The 18,481-nt window shown below is 47.1% G+C and overlaps 2 protein-coding genes across 3 annotated transcripts; both read left to right on the top strand.

Moving 5' to 3' along the window:
• The first annotated feature begins 2,479 nt into the window (after positions 1–2,479).
• On the top strand, positions 2,480–7,584 carry slc25a25a (solute carrier family 25 member 25a). The gene is made up of 10 exons (XM_004072843.4): positions 2,480–2,773; positions 3,847–3,973; positions 4,054–4,141; positions 4,233–4,344; positions 5,196–5,354; positions 5,862–6,014; positions 6,093–6,200; positions 6,285–6,452; positions 6,529–6,679; positions 6,771–7,584. Exons 1-10 carry the CDS (start codon positions 2,612–2,614, stop codon positions 6,953–6,955), a joined length of 1,413 nt encoding a protein of 470 aa, XP_004072891.1. The 5' UTR covers positions 2,480–2,611; the 3' UTR covers positions 6,956–7,584.
• A 3,274-nt stretch (positions 7,585–10,858) lies between these two features.
• On the top strand, positions 10,859–18,172 carry LOC101157545 (palmitoyltransferase ZDHHC12-A). 2 transcript variants are annotated; one of them, XM_020706357.3, is made up of 5 exons: positions 10,859–11,141; positions 11,688–11,821; positions 12,643–12,732; positions 13,364–13,530; positions 15,380–18,172. In XM_020706357.3, exons 1-5 carry the CDS (start codon positions 11,045–11,047, stop codon positions 15,693–15,695), a joined length of 804 nt encoding a protein of 267 aa, XP_020562016.1. In that variant the 5' UTR covers positions 10,859–11,044; the 3' UTR covers positions 15,696–18,172. The 2 variants fall into 2 exon arrangements, with proteins under 2 accessions (XP_020562016.1, XP_020562017.1); XM_020706358.3 differs by having other exon boundaries at positions 10,904–11,141; positions 13,367–13,530.
• Positions 18,173–18,481: the final 309 nt, after the last annotated feature.

Raw genomic sequence — 18,481 nt, 5'->3', positions numbered from 1 at the left:
ATCCAGACGGAGAATCCGTTTGTGGCTGCTTCAACCGTTTGTTGTGGGGTCACTATGCAGGATTTTATTGTAACGGTCCTCTTTAGCTCATTTTGAGACCAGTTCTCTTACTAAAAGTTGGCTTGAGTTGGTCTGCAACCTTCAACGCTCAAGGAGCCATTCAGGGAGAGTTGCAAAGTCCCAATTTACCATTTAGGAAAAATCATTTTATTTATGTTGTTCAGGCTATGAAGCCATTCACATATAAAACGTAGTTTCTGACAGAGTCACATCTTCTACGTCTAACAAATTACTTTGGACAGAAACTCAACAAAGTTCCTTTCAAAATAAAACTTCCTGTTTTAATTAAGGTCCTCCTGCTGCAGCAGATCCCGTCAAACATGCCATTTTCTATCCATATAGTGGTTCACTGTCACCCACGTTTGTCCTGCAATATAAACATGATGTAGAATCTAATTTTACAAAACTGTATGTAGATATAATCATGTCACTGACTGTCGTGTTTTATTGAGTTTTACCTGCTTTTACCGTCCAGTCTGTGTGCTTTCTCTGTTTTTTTTTAACATTGTGAAGCACTTTGTGAGTTGTTCTCTGAGAAAAGTGCTCTATAAATAATGGTTTACTTAAATAGTAATAATAAAGCACTCTGAATGCAGATTTAACCTTTAACCATCGGTGTTCTGTTATCTTATGTGTTAAAAATATAAATGACAAGACCTAATAAGCTAAAACAAAGTGACCAAAACTACAAAACATTAAAAAATTCATATTAACATTTGTATAAAGAAAAAAAGGAGCTACAGCGGAGGGCTGAAAGAGCTGCACGCGGCTCTGGCGCCTCTGCCTGTATTTGATTTTTAATTCATCACCTTCATGCATTCTGATGCCGTTTTGGACGTTTTTTATTTGCCGCCACGTTTGTTAGTCACAGATTACGGTTTGAAATGTCAGTCCCGTCTGATTGGTTCACTGACGTCAGCGATCGGTCTCACGAAAGAGAATGTCCAAGCTCCATCAATGGGCGGGCTCCGTGATTGGTCATAGTAAAATGACGTCACGGGGAGCTGATTGGGCAGTGGTACATTCCTCTTCTGGGAAGAGGCGTGGCCTCCTCACATGCTTTAGAAGCCAACTACCCCTGGCTGCAGCCTGCAGAATGGGTCATCATAGTGGAATGCTTTGATTGCAGAGGAATGTGAACACGCTGTGGAATGTTAGCCCCGCCCATGCTGAGCCCGTCTTCTTCTTTGGTGGTTTTACAAGTTTCCATGTGCAATATTGCCACCTACGGGTTTTTAAGGAGTTTTTCCTTACTGTGAAGGGGGGGGGTCTAAGGGCAGGGATATCAGTTTAGCTTAGTCTTTTTTGTTAAAGTTTAGTATTATCCTAATGCATTCTTTGTATTCATGATCCCTTTTTCATTGTATGTGCTAAAATAAAATAAAAATATTTAATTGAATTAGGGAATTTCTACCATGATTCCTGCCTTCTTATGCCTTTTACAAGTTTCCATGTGCATGCATTAGGGAATTAATAAATTCTGTCTGGCCTCACAGACTCAAAAAATAACTCATTGGATGAACTCAATTTAATTGTTTTGTCAGGATTTACATCCAATAAATATGAGTAACCCCACCTCAAAGTAAATTCTTCCATGTAATGAAATATAATCGAGTTAGTCGAACTAAATTTTATCAAGAAAGGCAAAGGAAAAAAAAATAAGCAACAACGGTCTAATGCTAGATTCGAACTCAGAACCTCTGAGTTGTTAACCCGCTATCTAAGCCACTGAGCTATCACTCCGGTGATCACGCACGTGATCATGATCGTCTTTCGTCTTATTGGGAGAAGCCGAGTTGAAGCGATTTCATGCCACAGTTTCGTTTTTTACGTGGAAAAAGCGAACTAAAGTTTTCACTTTTGAAAAGTCGAAGGATTTGAAGGACTAATAGTCATACCAGGCATTACATTAGATGAAGGAGTTGAACATTTTAAAAGTTCAATGGTTAAAATAGGTGAAAAATTGTAGCCGTGAGACGGCAAAAAGAATAAAGAGAAACAGGAAAACAGCATTCAACAGCATGCCCCTTACTTGAACTCAATTATTTTGGATTACTGGAGTTATAGGGGAAACTATTTATACATTTTGTGTTAGGTCAATTAAATGTAGATACAATCTTTTAAAATAAATATTTTTAAATAAAACATACAGAATTTTATTGTGTTACATGAAAGAGGGGCTTGAATCATTTTTTTGAGTGATACATAAAAAAAATTGCACCATTCAAATTTTCCTCCTGTTCTCTTTCTTCCTCATACAATTCACAATGACACAAAATGTGCTCCACTGATTCTTCCCCTTTCCTGCAATCACAACTGCTGTGACAAAGGTGAATCAAATGCACGGGCTCAGCGTGGGCGGGGTTAACATTCCACAGCGTGTTCACATTCCTCTGCAATCAAAGCATTCCACTATGATGACCCATTCTGCAGGCTGCAGCCAGGGCTTACTCTTAGAAGCCGGTGTCTCCTTACCGGCATTTGAGTTTCATCCCGGGAAGGGGTCAGCTCACAGTCGGTCCTATTTATTTATTTATTTATTGATCGAATCATGCTCGGTCTGTGCCTTTATGTCCCGGTGTCTAACTCGGATCCGGTGGAAGTGGAATACTTCGAGTCTAACGGTCTGCCGTCCGAGCTGAAGTCGCTCTTCGACAAGCTGAGCGTCTTCCTGCCGTCGCAAGAGTTCACCACCTACCGAAAATGGCGAAAGGTGAGGGCAACACTGAGACAACCGTGTGTGTTTTTTTGTAGTTAGCTTGTGTATGAAGAACTTTCCGCTCTAAAGGACACCGAGTCCCGCTTCCGGCGGGCGGAAGGACCGGCGGTTCAGCAGAAGAAGCCTTACGAGTAGGCCGCGCCGCGAAACGCCGGCTTCCAGAAAGTTCGCTTCTCGAAAGAGTTTTAATCAAAATATGGACCGGAAACAACAAATGTGTTGTGTTGCTGCGAGTGTGTTCTGACGGTAAAGCTCTTTCATTTCACCGGGAAACGAACCCTGTGTGTCAGAGGAATGTGATCCTCGCGGCTGAAAGCGCGAGCCGCTTTCCGCGTGACGACTTAGACATCTGTGCGCCCTCTGTGAACTTCCCTACAGTAGTGTGTCCGCCTGGAGGGAATGTTTTGGGTTAAAACCCTTTTTTGAAAGTTTTCTCTGACCTCCTAACGTTTCGGATAAGCTTATAAAAAACTTTATTTATGAAATATTGAATCAACTCGTCTTCTGTCTGCAGTGTTGAGCAGCTGCATTGGCTTCAGGGATCCTCCTGCAGACATTTACATGTAGATTGATTAGTCACAGGAGTGCATGCAGAAGGAGTGCAGTCCTGCAGGCTGCGCAGTCGCAGCCTGCAGGACTGCACTCCTTCTGCATGTCTGCACAGGCGTCAGAGCCGCCTGGAGGATCACCGGTGTCCCCAGCCTTGTCTGAGCTCAGCAGGTTTCAATCCAGACCAGATTAAAGCGGGTGGCGGGTCGCAGGTTAAAGATAGACTGTGAAATGTACTAATGCCTCCTGAGTCAAAGAGGCGTCTTGGAACAAGGCCATGGGGCTGCAGCTTGGCGGGCGGGTCGCAGCCCCGCCTATCAGAACCCTAACCCGTCTGTGGCATTTTGCGATGGTTTTAGTTCCACCACAAGTTATGTCACACATTAGGTTGACGTGCAGTACATTTTGACCCATCTAAACTTGTTTAATGGGATGTTAAATTGGTTGTAGTATATCTGATGACTGTCCTGCCCTCCACTGACACCACTGAACAATCTCCTGTTCACTTTCCCCCCCAGAAAACCTTAAAAAGAGAAGAAAACGAGGTTGACGCCCAGCTGGACTTTGAAGAGTTTGTCCACTACCTGCAGGATTACGAGAGGGACCTGAAGCTGGTGGTGACGAGTGTTGATAAGAAGAATGCAGGTGAGAGGCCGCAACCGGCTTTTGCCTTTCACCTGTCGGCGTGCAGAAGTAACCTGCGTCTGTCTTTCCCATGATTCAAGGTCACATCAACCCAAGAGACTTCATCCGGTCTCTCTCCGACCTGGGTGTGCACATTTCCCTCCGGCATGCAGAGAAGGCCCTCAACAGGTGAACCACACGCCCCAGTTGTCTACTGCAGCGGAGCCGCTTCTTATCTTAGGTGAAACTAATTCAGATTGCTGTTCTCATTTCTCCAAAGCATGGACAAGAATGGAATGATAACCATCAGCAGTAAAGACTGGAGCAAATACCCTGTAACGGAAAAGACGGACTGCGTTCCTGAGATCATCCTCTACTGGAAACACTCCACGGTCAGTCGTAGAACCAGAACACGCAGAGCAAAGGAACAGATCATGCCGTTACATCACATACAGTACAGTTGATAGTGTTATCTCTTAAGGTGATGGCGCAGCACCTGTCCTCTTCCTGTTGTCGGCAGTAATAGTCAAAGAAGCAAAGTCCTTGAGGCGAGGCGTCCCAGCAGGCCGTGCGTCACTAATTAAGGGCTATGAATGGAGCTGAGCTCTTGGGGACGGATTAGCTGTTCTATAAATGAGGGAAGTTGTTCTGGTGGCTGTGTGGCTTGGAGGGAGAGCGTCCAGCCCAGGAAACCATGCAGATGCTGTTTGATGCTGGCTGTAGCAGAGTCAGTGGTCATGGCTGAAGGTGATCAGAGCTTTAAAAGTGTCCATATTTTAATTGTGGAACAATGACTGAAGTCATGACACCTGGTTGACGTTCAAACGAGAAGGTCAGGTTGTAAAACTGCGGCGTTTTGAAGAATCAAATGAACCTCGTCTTCAGGAAATGGGCGGAGGTGGAATTTTAATGTCGCGCCCTTCATCTGTCCGTGTCTGCGTGCAGCCGATCGGTAGAAGACAGATTCCTGGTAACGGAAGGTCAAGACGGGTCAACCAGGAGGCGGATGTTGCTTAATGCTTTCTGATCATGACTAAGAAGGTCCTGACCTGCATTTTCACAGAGCGGCTTTCTGAGAAGCAGACTGATGGACAGAAAACAAGTGTTCACTGGAAAACATTTAACTAGAACTGTTGTGGAAGAAAACACGTTAAAGTACTAAATGACTCCATACTAAACTTTACCCTCAACACGTCTGTTTACTCTGAGACTTTTAACAGCTGCTGTTGTGTCTTTTGAACAGATCTTTGATGTGGGGGAGAACCTGATGGTCCCAGATGAGTTCACCATGGAGGAGAAGCAGACTGGCATGTGGTGGAGGCACCTGGTTGCAGGTGGAGGAGCCGGAGCGGTTTCCAGGACCTGCACGGCCCCCCTGGACCGACTCAAAGTCATGATGCAGGTAAGGCTGGCTCAAAGGCAGAATTCGCGTAGAAACCTCCACGGCGACGTCATGACGACGCCTCATCTCAGAGGTTTTCCTCGATCGGTTCTCAGAGTCCAGACGTGCAGGTTAAAGTCTTTCACAAGAGCAGGCAGAGGATCATCGCTGTTGCTCAAGGCTCCGTTACCTAATAGTTCTACACAAAGTTAACATTTAACCGTTTGTCAGAGCAAAGCGACCAGAGTCCAGCTGCTGACGCTGTGTGGCGGCCAATCAGGGCACATGAACTCCTGTCGCGCCCTCGCTCCCCATCAGTGAGTCCGTGCTGAACTGTGTTCTGCTTGTGGCTCTGATGAACGTCATCGGCCCGACCCACCGCGCACTGTGACCCAAATCGATATGAAATGGCGTCACAGAGAAACGCTCTCGACCCAGTTGGCGTGATTTTGGGTTGAACAGCCAGAGCATGCTGCGCCAAAGTCCTGAGAACTGACCTCTGATGAAGAATGTCCCGTTTCTCCTCAGGTTTACGGCTCCAGAACAAACAACATGTGCATCATGAGCGGCCTCATGCAGATGATCAAAGAGGGCGGCACCAGATCGCTGTGGCGCGGCAACGGGGTGAACATCATCAAAATTGCCCCCGAGTCTGCGCTGAAGTTCATGGCGTACGAGCAGGTATGGCGTGACCCGGGCTCTGCCTGACCCGTCCATGGCCCCAGGTGTCCCTCTCTAACGTGTCGTTTACTCGTCCAGATCAAGCGGCTCATTGGGAACGATAAGGAGACGGTCAGCATCCTGGAGCGGTTCGTGGCCGGCTCTCTGGCCGGCGTGATGGCTCAGAGCGCCATCTACCCCATGGAGGTAGTCCTCCGTGTGTGTCTGTCCGCTTTAGGAAGACCGGACATTAGGACGCTGTGCTAATGGGATGTTCTGATCCGTCCTCAGGTTCTGAAGACTCGCCTGGCCCTGAGAAAGTCGGGTCAGTACTCTGGCATCTCGGACTGTGCGAAGCAGATCTTGGGACGGGAGGGGCTGGGAGCTTTTTATAAAGGCTACATCCCGAACATGCTGGGCATCATTCCATACGCGGGCATCGACCTGGCGGTGTACGAGGTGAGCTCCGCTCCACATTCTGGCGTGGACGGCCAGTCAGAGCGTGGCGGCTTTTCACACCTTTCGCTTCCTGCAGACGCTGAAGAACACCTACCTCCAGCGGAACGGCGCCCACAGTGCCGACCCGGGCGTCCTGGTCCTGCTGGCGTGTGGCACCGTGTCCAGCACCTGCGGCCAGCTGGCGAGCTACCCCCTGGCTCTGGTCCGGACCCGCATGCAGGCACAAGGTGAGCGTTTTTGGAATAGACTACAGAGGAGTTCCTCATTTTGTCTTTTTCTTAATCACACCCTTTTCTTGTTTTTATTTCCTCATTTTAGCCGTGACTGACAGCCACAAGCAGCTGACCATGACGGGCCTCTTCAGGCAGATCCTGCAGAACGAGGGCCCGGCTGGTCTCTACAGAGGCCTGGCCCCCAACTTCCTCAAAGTCATCCCCGCCGTCAGCATCAGCTACGTGGTGTACGAGCATCTGAAGACTCAGCTGGGAGTGACATCGCGCTGAAGTGACTCCTCCCCACCACCACTACTCCGCCCCCTCCCGGGGCTCGCCTCAGGGATGCTGGGGGGCCTTTTTGGGGTTTTTGTAGCCGTCTCATTCTGTGAATGTCAGCTGATGTAAGATGAGGAAAGTCCGAGGAGGAAGACGAGGACTCTGTGAGCTCAGGTCGTCAGGACCGACTGCTGCTATTTATGCTTTAAGACAAGCCGCCATGACTCTGACTGAAGGTAAACTCAGGACCAAACGTTGTACTTCTAGAGGGAAATGTCTGCTATGCTGCTGTTCCAGCACAGGAACGGGAGAATTTTGCACAAAAGTTTTCTTTTCTCCTTCATCCTGAGTGTAAACAGGATCTGTTCTTGTTGTGTTGATGCGTTGTATTTATTTAGGCTGGAGGACCGCCTCAGCATCGTCAGACACTAAATGTGATGGAATGAGGTGGAGCTCTGTCATCAGAGGGCGCCATGTCTTACACGCCACATGGGAAAATACTGAAGACTGCAAACGTTTGGGGGAAAATAATGCACTTTAATCTATGATCAGCCTTTAATGGTGAAGCCGTTCTTTTGTAAAGACTTTTAGTACTGTTTTAATGGACCATACTAAAGCAAATAAATTCAATTTCACATGAATTCTGTCTGTTATTGACTTCAAACTGCTTCACCCTTCAAACCACAAGAGACATTTCTGAGTGGAAGAAGCAAAAACTGTCACAGAGCAGCTGAGGAAAATGCTTTCCACTGCAGTTTTATCAGTGGAATATCAGCCACTTTTATATTTTTGCCTTTCAAATGAAGTTTCTTTTGAAATGAAGGTTTTAACAGTTTGACTTGTATCCTTGATAGGTTTGCAGACATGAACTTGTATAAATAAGCAGAACTTTGTTGCGGTTTCTCCTGCAAACCAGGAGTTCAGTCTGGTTCAGGCGGAGCTGCAGACGCTGAAACTGTCTGTTTTGGATACGAACCCTAATAAAACGGACAGGCTAAACCACAGAAAAGGTTTCTTTTGGGACTCGGGACAGGAAAAAGGAGAGCAGCACGGTCAAAGGGCAGATGCAGCATCTTTTCCTGTGCGAGGGATTCTCGTGGCAGAGAGAGAAACGGAAGGACTGCCTGAGGTTAAACCACAGACAGGTCTTTGGGGCGTTTGCTTGACATCAGCAAGTCTCTTCCCTTGAAAACTCGTGGGGAACAAAACAGATTCACAACTTCAAACACCCCAGAGAGAGGCAACAGGTCGGCAGCGGTGCATGAGACGTTCAGGCCTTGGCAACAGGACGGAGGTGAGCGGAGGCGACCTGAAGCGCTGCTGCTCCTCATGAAGGCAGGCACACAGGTGGAGTAAATCAAGTGGATGAATTGACATCAGAAGCCAAACAGATATGTTACGGTGTCCCACAAGGATCAATTCTGGGCCCGCTGCTCTTCAATATTTACATAAATTATACATTATATATCATTATTTGCTGATGACACAAATATATTCTATGCTACAGACAACCATAGGAAACGTATCAATGTGGTAAACAAATAGTCTCTGTTATCGATAAACTAAGTTGGAAGCAACACATCAGACACATCCAAACCAAAGTTCTAAAAAAGTATTTCAATCATAAATAAATCTAAACATATTAGTATACAACCGTAGATATTTATTGTACTGTTCCTTAATATTACCATATTTGACCTCCTGTATAGACAGAGTTCACTACATCCTCTCTGTTTACTTCAAAACTGTATTGTACATAAAGCCGGATATCTTGATCATACAAACAATTTATTCTATCAATCTAGACTTTTAAAACTGTTTGACCTTGTTGATTTTTACACCAACAACTTCTATCCAGAGTCAGTGGGAAATCGTTACCATTCAATATCCAGAAACAGTTCTTAGAAAATGAAGGAGGAACAGATTGAGGGGATGTAGGAAGTTCAAGACCAAACTGAAAAGAACCACAAAGAAAAGTTTCTGTGTCGGTGTGTGGCACTAAACTCTGGAACGGGTTCAGTAATGAGCTCAAAAATGTTCAAATATCCAAATATTCCAGAAAATGTAGAAAGAAACTCTGATTTCAGGATATGAAGATAAAAGGAGTTAATGATCAACAGGTGTTTGAATAATTCCAAATCCATGTGTGAACTTGATGGTGGTGAAATAATCAAAGATCTTTTAACTACAACCAATAAGTATTACATTGTGCAATAATGATTACTCAAATGTTTATATTACAATCAATAACTATTGATTTTCTTTACTTGATCTGAATGTGTAGCAATAATTACTGGTTTAATGTGATCATGTGTTCTAATGATAATCAATGATAATTGTTACCGTTACTGTTTACTGAAATCATGAATGAATGTTTTCTGAAGATAATCAATCATTACTGGACACTGGATTCTGTTACTTGAAGAAAATCTTATCTGATCAGAACCGGATGACAAAAACTGTAAAACCATAAAATGAATGAACTCAGTGGAGGTGGGATTATATAAACTCACTTCTTTTCAAGCAATAAATCAAGCTCTGCTTGACTTTAGTTAATGATCACTGTTTTTAATTAAGCAAATGTGATTTAAGTGTCTTTTTTGTTTTATTTTCTGTTTTTTTTTAATCTATGCATTTCATGATTTCTGTTATGAGTTTGATAAATCTGTGTAAATGCAGTGGAATCAAATGCACCATCTTGGAAAATCTGTCAACAACTGTCAGTAGGGTGGTGCTACCTGCTGAAGGTGGGAGACCAGCGACAAAATGCATAGACAGATGTGGCCATGACAGATGTGGCCATGACAGATGTGGCCATGACAGATGTGGCCATGACAGATGTGGCCATGACAGATGTGACCATGACAGATGTGGCCATGACAGATGTGACCATGACAGATGTGGCCATGGTCGCTTAGGAACAGGCAGTGGATGCAAAGGTCCTGGGGGATGACGCCTGTTAGAGGTTGACTGTGAACACTCCTGACAAGCAGAGACATTTAGTCACATCAGCTCAGAGGGTTGACCACCAAAAACGTTGCTGCACTATGATGAGGGTACATCTGGATGACAAAACGATCGACAGGTGTGACACCATTGAGTAACCTCAGGAAATGTGGGTTGAAATTTGGTTTTGTGGTGTCAGTTTGAAGGAGTGGGTTGATGGGCTGTGGGCTGAAGAACAGCCAGGCGGGCCAAGTCCGGGTGGTGTCTCCTGGTTCTCATGTTGACGGGGTAGGGCCTGGGCCTTGAGGTTCCTGGAACCAGGGCCATTTGAGCGGGTGAAATTAAATCTAGCGAAGACTACTGACCAGCTGGCTTGCCGTGGATTCGGAGGTATTGTCGATTCTTGTGGTGCTTCAGTGCTGCAACTCCTTACGAAGGGAGACCCACAGGTGGAGTAAATCAGCTGATTGAACTCCTGAGATGAGCGGCCAAAGGGTGGAGCGGCCCAGGATCGTGACAGAAACCAGCTTTTGGGACTGAAAAGGTTGCCGTTTTCCTGCTCAGCGGTGAAACGACTCAAATGTCCAAAGAGTGTCCCTTATATGTACCGTCATCCTGACAAAGACTTGAGACTAAAAGGCGGGAATCTGCAGCACTGCTGTTGAGAGAAAAGTTACGATTGAGCCATTTTTGGAAAGAAGAAAGTCTGTAGATTGTCTTTATTATTGAATTCTGAGAAAAGCAAAGGCATTCCCTGAAAGAACTGAAGCAGTTTCCCTTCAAAATCCTCTTCAGCTGTAGAGTCTGGATTCTTCCTGTGAGGCACTGATCCCCCTGAAGACCCTAAACCCCGGGACGGTTTTCCTTCACTTCCATCTAAAATCATTTGTGGCTCTGGTTGAATAGTAGTTTTAACTGATTAAATGTTGCCTGTGAGCCTCAGAATTCCCGCCAAATAGATCTAATGCCGGGAGAGGGTGAGGCGTGTGCGCCTTGTCCCGCGTGGGCCACCGTACCAAAACACGGAAGTGATGACAGGATCCCACCGACCGCGGCTCGTTACGATGAAGAAGAACCTTTTGGTTGTGTTCTGCTCCAGTCTGAGGTTCCGCTACTCTTTGTGAGCCTGTTCGGAAGCTCGTCAGCGGCGGGGAAATGGTTCCGAACATGTTTCGAACCGGGTTCGCGGTCCGAGCGGCGCACACCTTGTTGACGTGGGTCATAACGGTCACGCTGTTCCTGCACAACACCGGTGAGGTTCGGACACGTTCCGACCCAGTCTGTTACTCTGTGTGTCTTTAGAAGGCCCGTTTGGTGTCTTCTCTAGTACTAATACTGTAACTAAAGTACCAAAGTACTGTTGTACGATCTTCTCCGGACTCCACGCAGTAACTTCTCCCGTTACTTCCACAAAGTTACTAACTACAAGTTTCTCTATTTACATTTCTGTGTTATTAATGACAATATTCTTACTGTTAATGTGATAAACCTGTCCTGCCTACATGCTGCTGATCACCTGGATCAGGTGTGTTCAGCCAATGGCAGCGGCCCCCCAGGCCAGGGTTCTGGCCCCCCCAGGCCAGGGTTCCCCATGGGAGTCTCTAGCTGTGTTTACCTTCAGTCTGCTGATGAAGTGAGTCTTCATCTGCACTGCAGCTTTAAACCCAGAACATGTGGTCAGAGCTGGTGCGCTTGGTGCTTTGAAGTGCTTTAGCCACGCCCACCCACATCAATAAAGTGAATCCTGTTAAGAATTGAGCACATGTGTTTGTTGTATTTCTTTCTCCCCCGTGTGCAGATCTGCGTCGGTGTGAGGAGCGAGGGGAGCTGCTGCCGCCGGCGCTGTTCTTCCTGCTGGTCGTGGTCTCCGTGATCCTGTACTTCACCGTCTCCTTGATGGATCCTGGATTTGTTCCCGGCGACTCTGAGAAGGTAAAGAGGAGATCCGTTTGGATGTGACTGCAGTCTGAACGTGGAAGCGTCTTCCGTTTCTCCTCTGATGGCGTCCACGTTCACGCCCAGAGCGGTGTTGGAACGGCTGGACGGCGTTTTCCCGCACTTTTCTGATTTCACTCTTTAGTCATTTTTGTTCATGTTCTTTGTATTCGTCTCTTTTTCTTCCTGTTGTGGAGTTGACTTCTTTGGTCGATGAAATCAGGCCTAAAGACGACTGAAGTTATAGTTTAAACCATCAAAGTCGTGTTGTTGTCCCTAAAAGTGATCAGGCAAAAAGCTGAAAAGGTTTCATTCACAAAAGAACAAAGTAACGTCTGAAAATAGTATAACTGACTCAGTCGTGTTGGACCCAGATGCTTATTAGACCTCCTCCATGCATTCAGCTGCTGTGGAAGCTACATGGTCAGACGCATAGACGGAGAGCTCCTCCCTCCTGAGGAAAGCTCCTCCCTCCTGAGGAAAGCCCCTCCCTCCTGGGGAGAGCCCCTCCCTCCTGAGGAAAGCCCCTCCCTCCTGAGGAAAGCCCCTCCCTCCTGAGGAAAGCCCCTCCCTCCTGAGGAAAGCCCCTCCCTCCTGAGGAAAGCTCCTCCCTCCTGAGGAAAGCTCCTCCCTCTGGATTCATGAAAGGAAAAATGGCGCTCTGCTGGTGTTTGGGGAGGCTCTGATAGCAGACAAGCAGGACTGTGGGAATGTGGCGAGGATGCGGCTGCAGGTCACGCACAGCGTGTGCGTGCGTGGGGGGGGTTGTGGGTGACAGGTCTGTGCACGTGTGACCCCCACCTTTGCGTTTCTCACAGGGCTCTGAGGCCTCGGATGAAGAATCGGAGGCGATGATTCCTCGGCCGTTGGCCCCTCAGCTGCGGCGCTGCGGTTTCTGTCGGCTGCAGGTAAGCAGTCGCTGACGCCACACCTGCGTCTCTGCAGCCGCTGACCTTTTCTGTGCCTCCGTACACGTCACCATGGAGGTGGTGATGGGGGGCTGCAGGTCTTCCTGCTCCGACTGCCGTTCAGTGTCTCCATCTTCATAATTGTCACACTTTTCCTTCCATAATAGATGCTGCTCTTTTTCGTTTTCTCTCCTGTTGACGTCAGTGTGACAGAAAAAAAGCAGTTCTCCTTCAAACAACAAGCTTTTCTCTGTAAACCAGAGGAGCGTTTGCTGGCATCAGCTGCATGCATGTCTGCAGAAAGACATGCGGCTGCAGCTACAGTCTTTTGGTTTGACTCTGTCCGTGGGAGGCCAGGGAGCAGGAGGAGCTGAGGTCGGAAGTGAAGCTTCTTTCCTTTGGAATAACTTTCCTGACAGTGTCTGCATCGTTTGTAAATGCTAATACAAAGCTTCGACATATTTGTTCATTTCATTTTTAGTTGTAGGGCTTTTGAATTCTTTGAAGTGGTTTAGTATATTGTCACTTTTCTCTCACCGTGCGCTCTTCAAATGAAAGGCAAAAATTAAGTCCCTGATGCTAAAACCAACACAAACGCACTTTTTATCCGTCTGTCTGTCTGTGTCTCCAGCAGCCAATGAGAGCCAAGCACTGCAGGACGTGCAGGCGCTGCGTGCGGCGCTTCGACCACCACTGCCCGTGGCTGGAGAACTGCGTGGGGGAGAGGAACCACCGCTGGTTCGTGGTGTACCTGCTGGTGCAGCTGCTGGCGCTGCTGTGGGCTCTGCGCACGGCTCTGTACGTCCGTCTGCGGCACAGATGAGTGTTTGTGGTCTGACCTCCTTTCAGGAGCAGACGGCGTCCTGTCAGGAGTGAAGCAGACTCAACCCAAGCTTAGGATCTTACTAAAATATGCTCCACATCGGAGCAAACAGCCGAGTCAGACAGTTTATTTCTGCTTCTGACTGTGGAGGGGGTGTGGCCAAAAGATCTAACCGCTTTTAAACCCTAAACCTGCTTAGTGTCTTTGAACCTGAACAGGTGATACCAAAGTCAGGATGCAGGTGGAGGAGCCCACCTCTCATCGTGTCCTAGTCAGGATGTGATGCAGTGAAGGTGAACCCCCCCCCCCCCCCCCCCCCCCCCCCCCCCAACAGCTAAACTGACACCAGGTCATGTCTTCTTCACAGCATGCATCACCAAAGTGGAAAATGCCCAAAATGGACGTAGCGGCTGAGTGACACGGCCAACAAATGACTAAAATCATCTGTCAACATTTCCGCTGGGGGAACATGATGGCGGGTGTGTCGTATAGTCAGGATGGAATCTCAGAAGTGAAGATGAGCAGAGTGAAAGATGGATTGTAGAAGGTTTTCAACCCATGTGCTACGATGCCAAAGTGCTTTAAAAGTCTCAGCATCTACAGAGCGGAGCAGCACTAAAAGGTCAAAGAAATCTCTGTGTGTCAGGTCTCTGGTCTTCTGTCCCTCAAAGGCCTCTGTAGATGACAATGAAGATCCTTCTGGACCTTCATTTTAACCTGCAGAGGCCTGTGAGGGACAGATGGATCAAAGTTCAGAAGGATTCTGAGGTCAGATGAGTCCAAACGTGTTCTTGTCTGTAAGGGGCGGGGGGGGGGGGGGGGGCACTGCCTGTTCCTGGAGCAAAGCTTCACAGCGCTGCGTGTCTGCAGGACATCAGCGAGATCCGTTTCATCCTGACTGACCCTTCTTGTATTATAATCCTTTTAAGGTCGTGTCGCACAGCTGCTTCCTACATTTGTTCATTTTCCACGTATGTAATGTCGGTCTTTCATGATCCACGTCATCCATGAGCGTTTCCTGCGTTCCTCATTCGTCGATGTGCTCAGATGTCCGTCGAGGGTCATTGGTCAGCCAACGGGTCTTTACGTGAATCCTGTTTTTATCTGATCAGAATTAATGATTAGTTTAGATTTACACAGTTTATGTGTATTTTACATAGTTTATACATAATTATTATGTAAATCATTCACAATTTTCTTGTGAGATGCAAATACAAATGTGTCTTTCCGCGACCGTTCCACGTTTGTCTAACTGACTTTTCATGCATGAACCACCGATGTATAACTTTTAGATCATGTCTACAGCGCACACATCATGTTAGTTACATACTTGATCCATAAATCACAGATGAACTGCAGAGAAACATCACAATAATCACACGGTTCATGTTCTACGTTGGTTTTAAGCAGCAGGTGTCAGAAATGTCACCACAGGAAGATCTGGCCTGTGGCGTTCATAGCCACGTCGCTTTGTGATCCTTTGATGTCGGCTCCTCCTATCAGTGTGAAGCAGAATTCAGCAAACGTTGGATTGCTCACACACTGATGGGGAACGTGATCTGGGTTTAGAACGGCGGGAGACACGTTAGTTTTATGGTTTATTCCTACTTCTTCTGTGGTTTTAACGGCGTTCATTCATCGGTGAAAAGACCACAACTTTCCTCACATTTTCCACGTGGATTCATGTATGATGTCATGAGACATGGTGACATGTGTGACAGGGGAGGAAAATGTGAAGTATGTTACAAATGTGGATGAATCCTGGTTGGATTGTGAGTTTGTGTCTCCGGCCGTCAGTCTTTCATCTGGCTGGATGTTTTCCAGGTCGGGCCTTTCTCCCGGTCCAACGTGGCAGCAGTGGCTCTGGGTGAACGGGTTCCTGCTGGCCGCGCTCGCCGTGGTGGGGGTCTTCTCTGTGGTGGTGGGGCTGCTGCTGGGCTGCCACCTCTACCTGGTCTCCATCAACTCCACCACCTGGGAGTTCATGTCCCGCCACAGGATCCTGTACCTGAAGGACTGCAGGGAGGAGGACAACCCGTTCGACCGCGGCTCTGTCTGCAACCTGTGGGACTTCTTCTGCAGCTGCAGGACGGTGATGTGGGAGCAGGTCTACCAGAGAAGCACCGCAGATCCCGTCTGAGCTCGAGTGGCAGCTGGAGACGCAGTGACGGAGCCTCTGACCACAGAGGAAGAACGTCCTAGACTACAGCCGGGACTGTTTAATAAAGGCCTGTATTTACATGGAGGAGAGACGTGCGTCTGCACAGCGTCACGCTGAACCCAACGACGCCCAATACTCATCGGTTTGAGCGGGCGGCGTGACGTCTGCAGGAGGACGTTTGCCAAAAGTCTCTGATGGGGAATTGGGAAGAAAGGATCAGATGTTGTGGTTTGGTGGAGACCCCCATGTGGGGGGGAGGAGGGTCCTGAGGAGCTGCAGGTCTACTGATGAAAATAACACCGCTTTTGCTGCAGGCCATTGTTTATTGACAGCAGAATGAGGTACAGACCGACGCTCACAGAAACACACAGCTAGCATGTTCAGCAGCACAAAGCGGGTCAGCAGGTGGCGCTGTCACACCCACGGCGTTGGGTAAAGCAGGCGGAGCTCAGAGACGCGCTGAAGAGGATGTGCAGAATAAAGAACCGTCTTACGAAGCATCAATCTGCAAACCCCTTCAGCTGGCCTCAGACATCCATCTGGCTGAGTATAGGAATAGAAATCAATGAAGTCAATGAAGTCAATTCATAGATTAATCTATTATCAATTATCAATTAACGCTAATTAATCAATTAGCGTTTTGCTGGAAGAACTGAAAATGTTCTCCAGCTGATCTGAACAGTCGTGACCAAAGGTTTAGAGAAGGACACAAATCTTAGTTTCCACAAAGTTTGCCGCTAAACTGCTTTCAGATCTTTGTTTCCGTTGATTCTGTGATGAACTGAAATAGAATTCCAAGCCCTTCATGCGTGTCAACGGCTTCTATCAGCTATTCCATGACATTTATGCAGAGACTCAGTGTTTGCAGTCCGACTGACATGCTGTCAATCAACTTCTGGGCCAAATCATGACTGACAGCAGAAGTTTGTCAGAGTTGGTGGGTTTTTGTTTGTCCAGCCAAGTTCTCAATGGGATTCAGATCTGGGGAGTTTTCAGGCCATGGACCCAAAATGTCAATGTTTTGGTCCCTGAGCCCCTTAGTCCTGACTTTAGCCTCAGGGTCCGGTGCTCCACGGTTCTGGAAGATGCATTGTTGGTCACCAAACTGTTGGATTGTTGGAAGGAGTTGCTGTTGGAGGGTGTTTGGTACCATTCTGGATTCATGGCTGTTCGGTCAACATTCTCTCCTGAGTTAACGACTGACATGATCCCTGAGGTCCTTTAAGGATAGCAGGTTTTTTTCTGGGATTAAGCTCATTTTCATGGCAAAGAAGGACTTTGCAGTTCATCTGATCACTCTTCAGAACATTCTGGAGTTTATGCTGATTGCTATTATAAAAACTTGAGCAGCAACATTGATGTCGTTCTCAGCACTTTTGGTCATGACTGTAGACCTGCTGTTCCTGCGACAGAAGAGCTTCTAGTGACAGCTAAGTCCTGGTCTGACGGGGCTCAAAACCTTCAGGAGAGCCTTGGTGAGAATCCCTGGACACAGAACTGCACCGATGTTCTGATGAAGACGTGTAGCGGTCTGCAGGTAGATGAAGAACGGCACCTAAGGCTCAGATTCAGGGTTCAGCGAAGAGACGGCGACAGCAGAGCTCAGGATTGTTCAGCCAAAGAACTCAGGATGTGATCCCAGTGGAGAACCACAGCCAGAACTATTCCTCAGCTGGAGACTGAGCCCAACAGAACCTGCTGTGGTTCTGAGGAGCTTTCAGAGCATCTTTGTTCAGGTGTCGCTCTGCATCAAACTACAGACCATGGCTGATTTTTCTGAGAGAACAGCTGAGCGGGAACCACGAGTCCAACGACCCGAAGCTGTTCGGCCCAAAGCCAGCTCTGAAAACCGAGGAAAAACGCAGGAGTTCCTCTGAGGATCCTTTGGGGCAGCGGTCCCCAACCGGTTTGACGTCTGGCAAATTCTCACGGACCGCATGTTATATGCATGTTAAATGCATGTTATATGTATGTTATGTGTATGTTATATGCATGTTATATGTATGTTATATGCATGTTATATGTGGCGGACACACGCTGCAGCAACGCTGCAATAAAGGCAGAGACACGTGATTTTATTTTGACGCGCTAAACATTGGACGTCACACAGGTGTCATCACCTCCCCCCCCCCTCCTTCCCACACTCATGGTGATAAAATAAGTAAACACAACAGGAAGAAATAACTAAGGCTGAAACAACAGAACTGCCAAATGAAACCCGTAGGCAAAAAGAAAGACCCGTGATCAACCCTATTCTGACCAAAGCAGGCAAAGGGGATGGATTCCCATAATTCCCTGTTCTGCCAGCTCCCACGGTAACCCCTGCAGCCTGTTAAACTCCCACAGCAGACCAAACGTGCACGTGACCCACACTACAGTACCACATAGTAATATATGACCTGCATGAAAACTGTGGTATTTACTAAACAAAACAATAAACATGAATTATGACATGAGCAACACTCTCTGGTCGCTATGGTAACATTTAAACATGCCTTCAAAATAAGAGCATGGAAAATCCAACTCACCAAAATGCTGAATATGAAGGGAATCTCCCGTTGGGATAAATCCGTATTTTAGGTAGGACTCCTGATACTGTCTATTATATGTAGCTTTATTTTTTTGGAGGTTGAAGGCTCCTGTTCTGTCTCCTGGATGGGCCTTTCCCACTTTGGCAAAGAAACTTTCCAGACGTTTGTTTGTTTTTTACTCATTTTGCTAGTTCCTGTGTTTTATTTTAGCGGTATCCTATCACGTGACCGAGA

Source organism: Oryzias latipes, chromosome 9 (assembly GCF_053564925.1).
Source record: "Oryzias latipes strain Hd-rR chromosome 9, Olatipes_Hd-rR_3.1".
NCBI classification, from domain to species: Eukaryota; Metazoa; Chordata; class Actinopteri; order Beloniformes; family Adrianichthyidae; genus Oryzias; species Oryzias latipes.
This window is presented reverse-complemented; position numbering and strand designations above follow the sequence as displayed.

Excerpts from the sequence above, each read along its gene's own strand:
- LOC101157545 (XM_020706357.3), top strand. The coding sequence starts at position 11,045 with ATGGTTCCGAACATGTTTCGAACCGGGTTCGCGGTCCGAGCGGCGCAC. Across the intron at positions 11,142-11,687 it reads GCTGTTCCTGCACAACACCG|ATCTGCGTCGGTGTGAGGAG; the intron begins GTGAGGTTCGGA and ends CCCCGTGTGCAG. Across the intron at positions 11,822-12,642 it reads TTCCCGGCGACTCTGAGAAG|GGCTCTGAGGCCTCGGATGA; the intron begins GTAAAGAGGAGA and ends CGTTTCTCACAG.
- slc25a25a (XM_004072843.4), top strand. The coding sequence starts at position 2,612 with ATGCTCGGTCTGTGCCTTTATGTCCCGGTGTCTAACTCGGATCCGGTG. Across the intron at positions 2,774-3,846 it reads CCTACCGAAAATGGCGAAAG|AAAACCTTAAAAAGAGAAGA; the intron begins GTGAGGGCAACA and ends TTTCCCCCCCAG. Across the intron at positions 6,015-6,092 it reads AGTTCATGGCGTACGAGCAG|ATCAAGCGGCTCATTGGGAA; the intron begins GTATGGCGTGAC and ends TTACTCGTCCAG.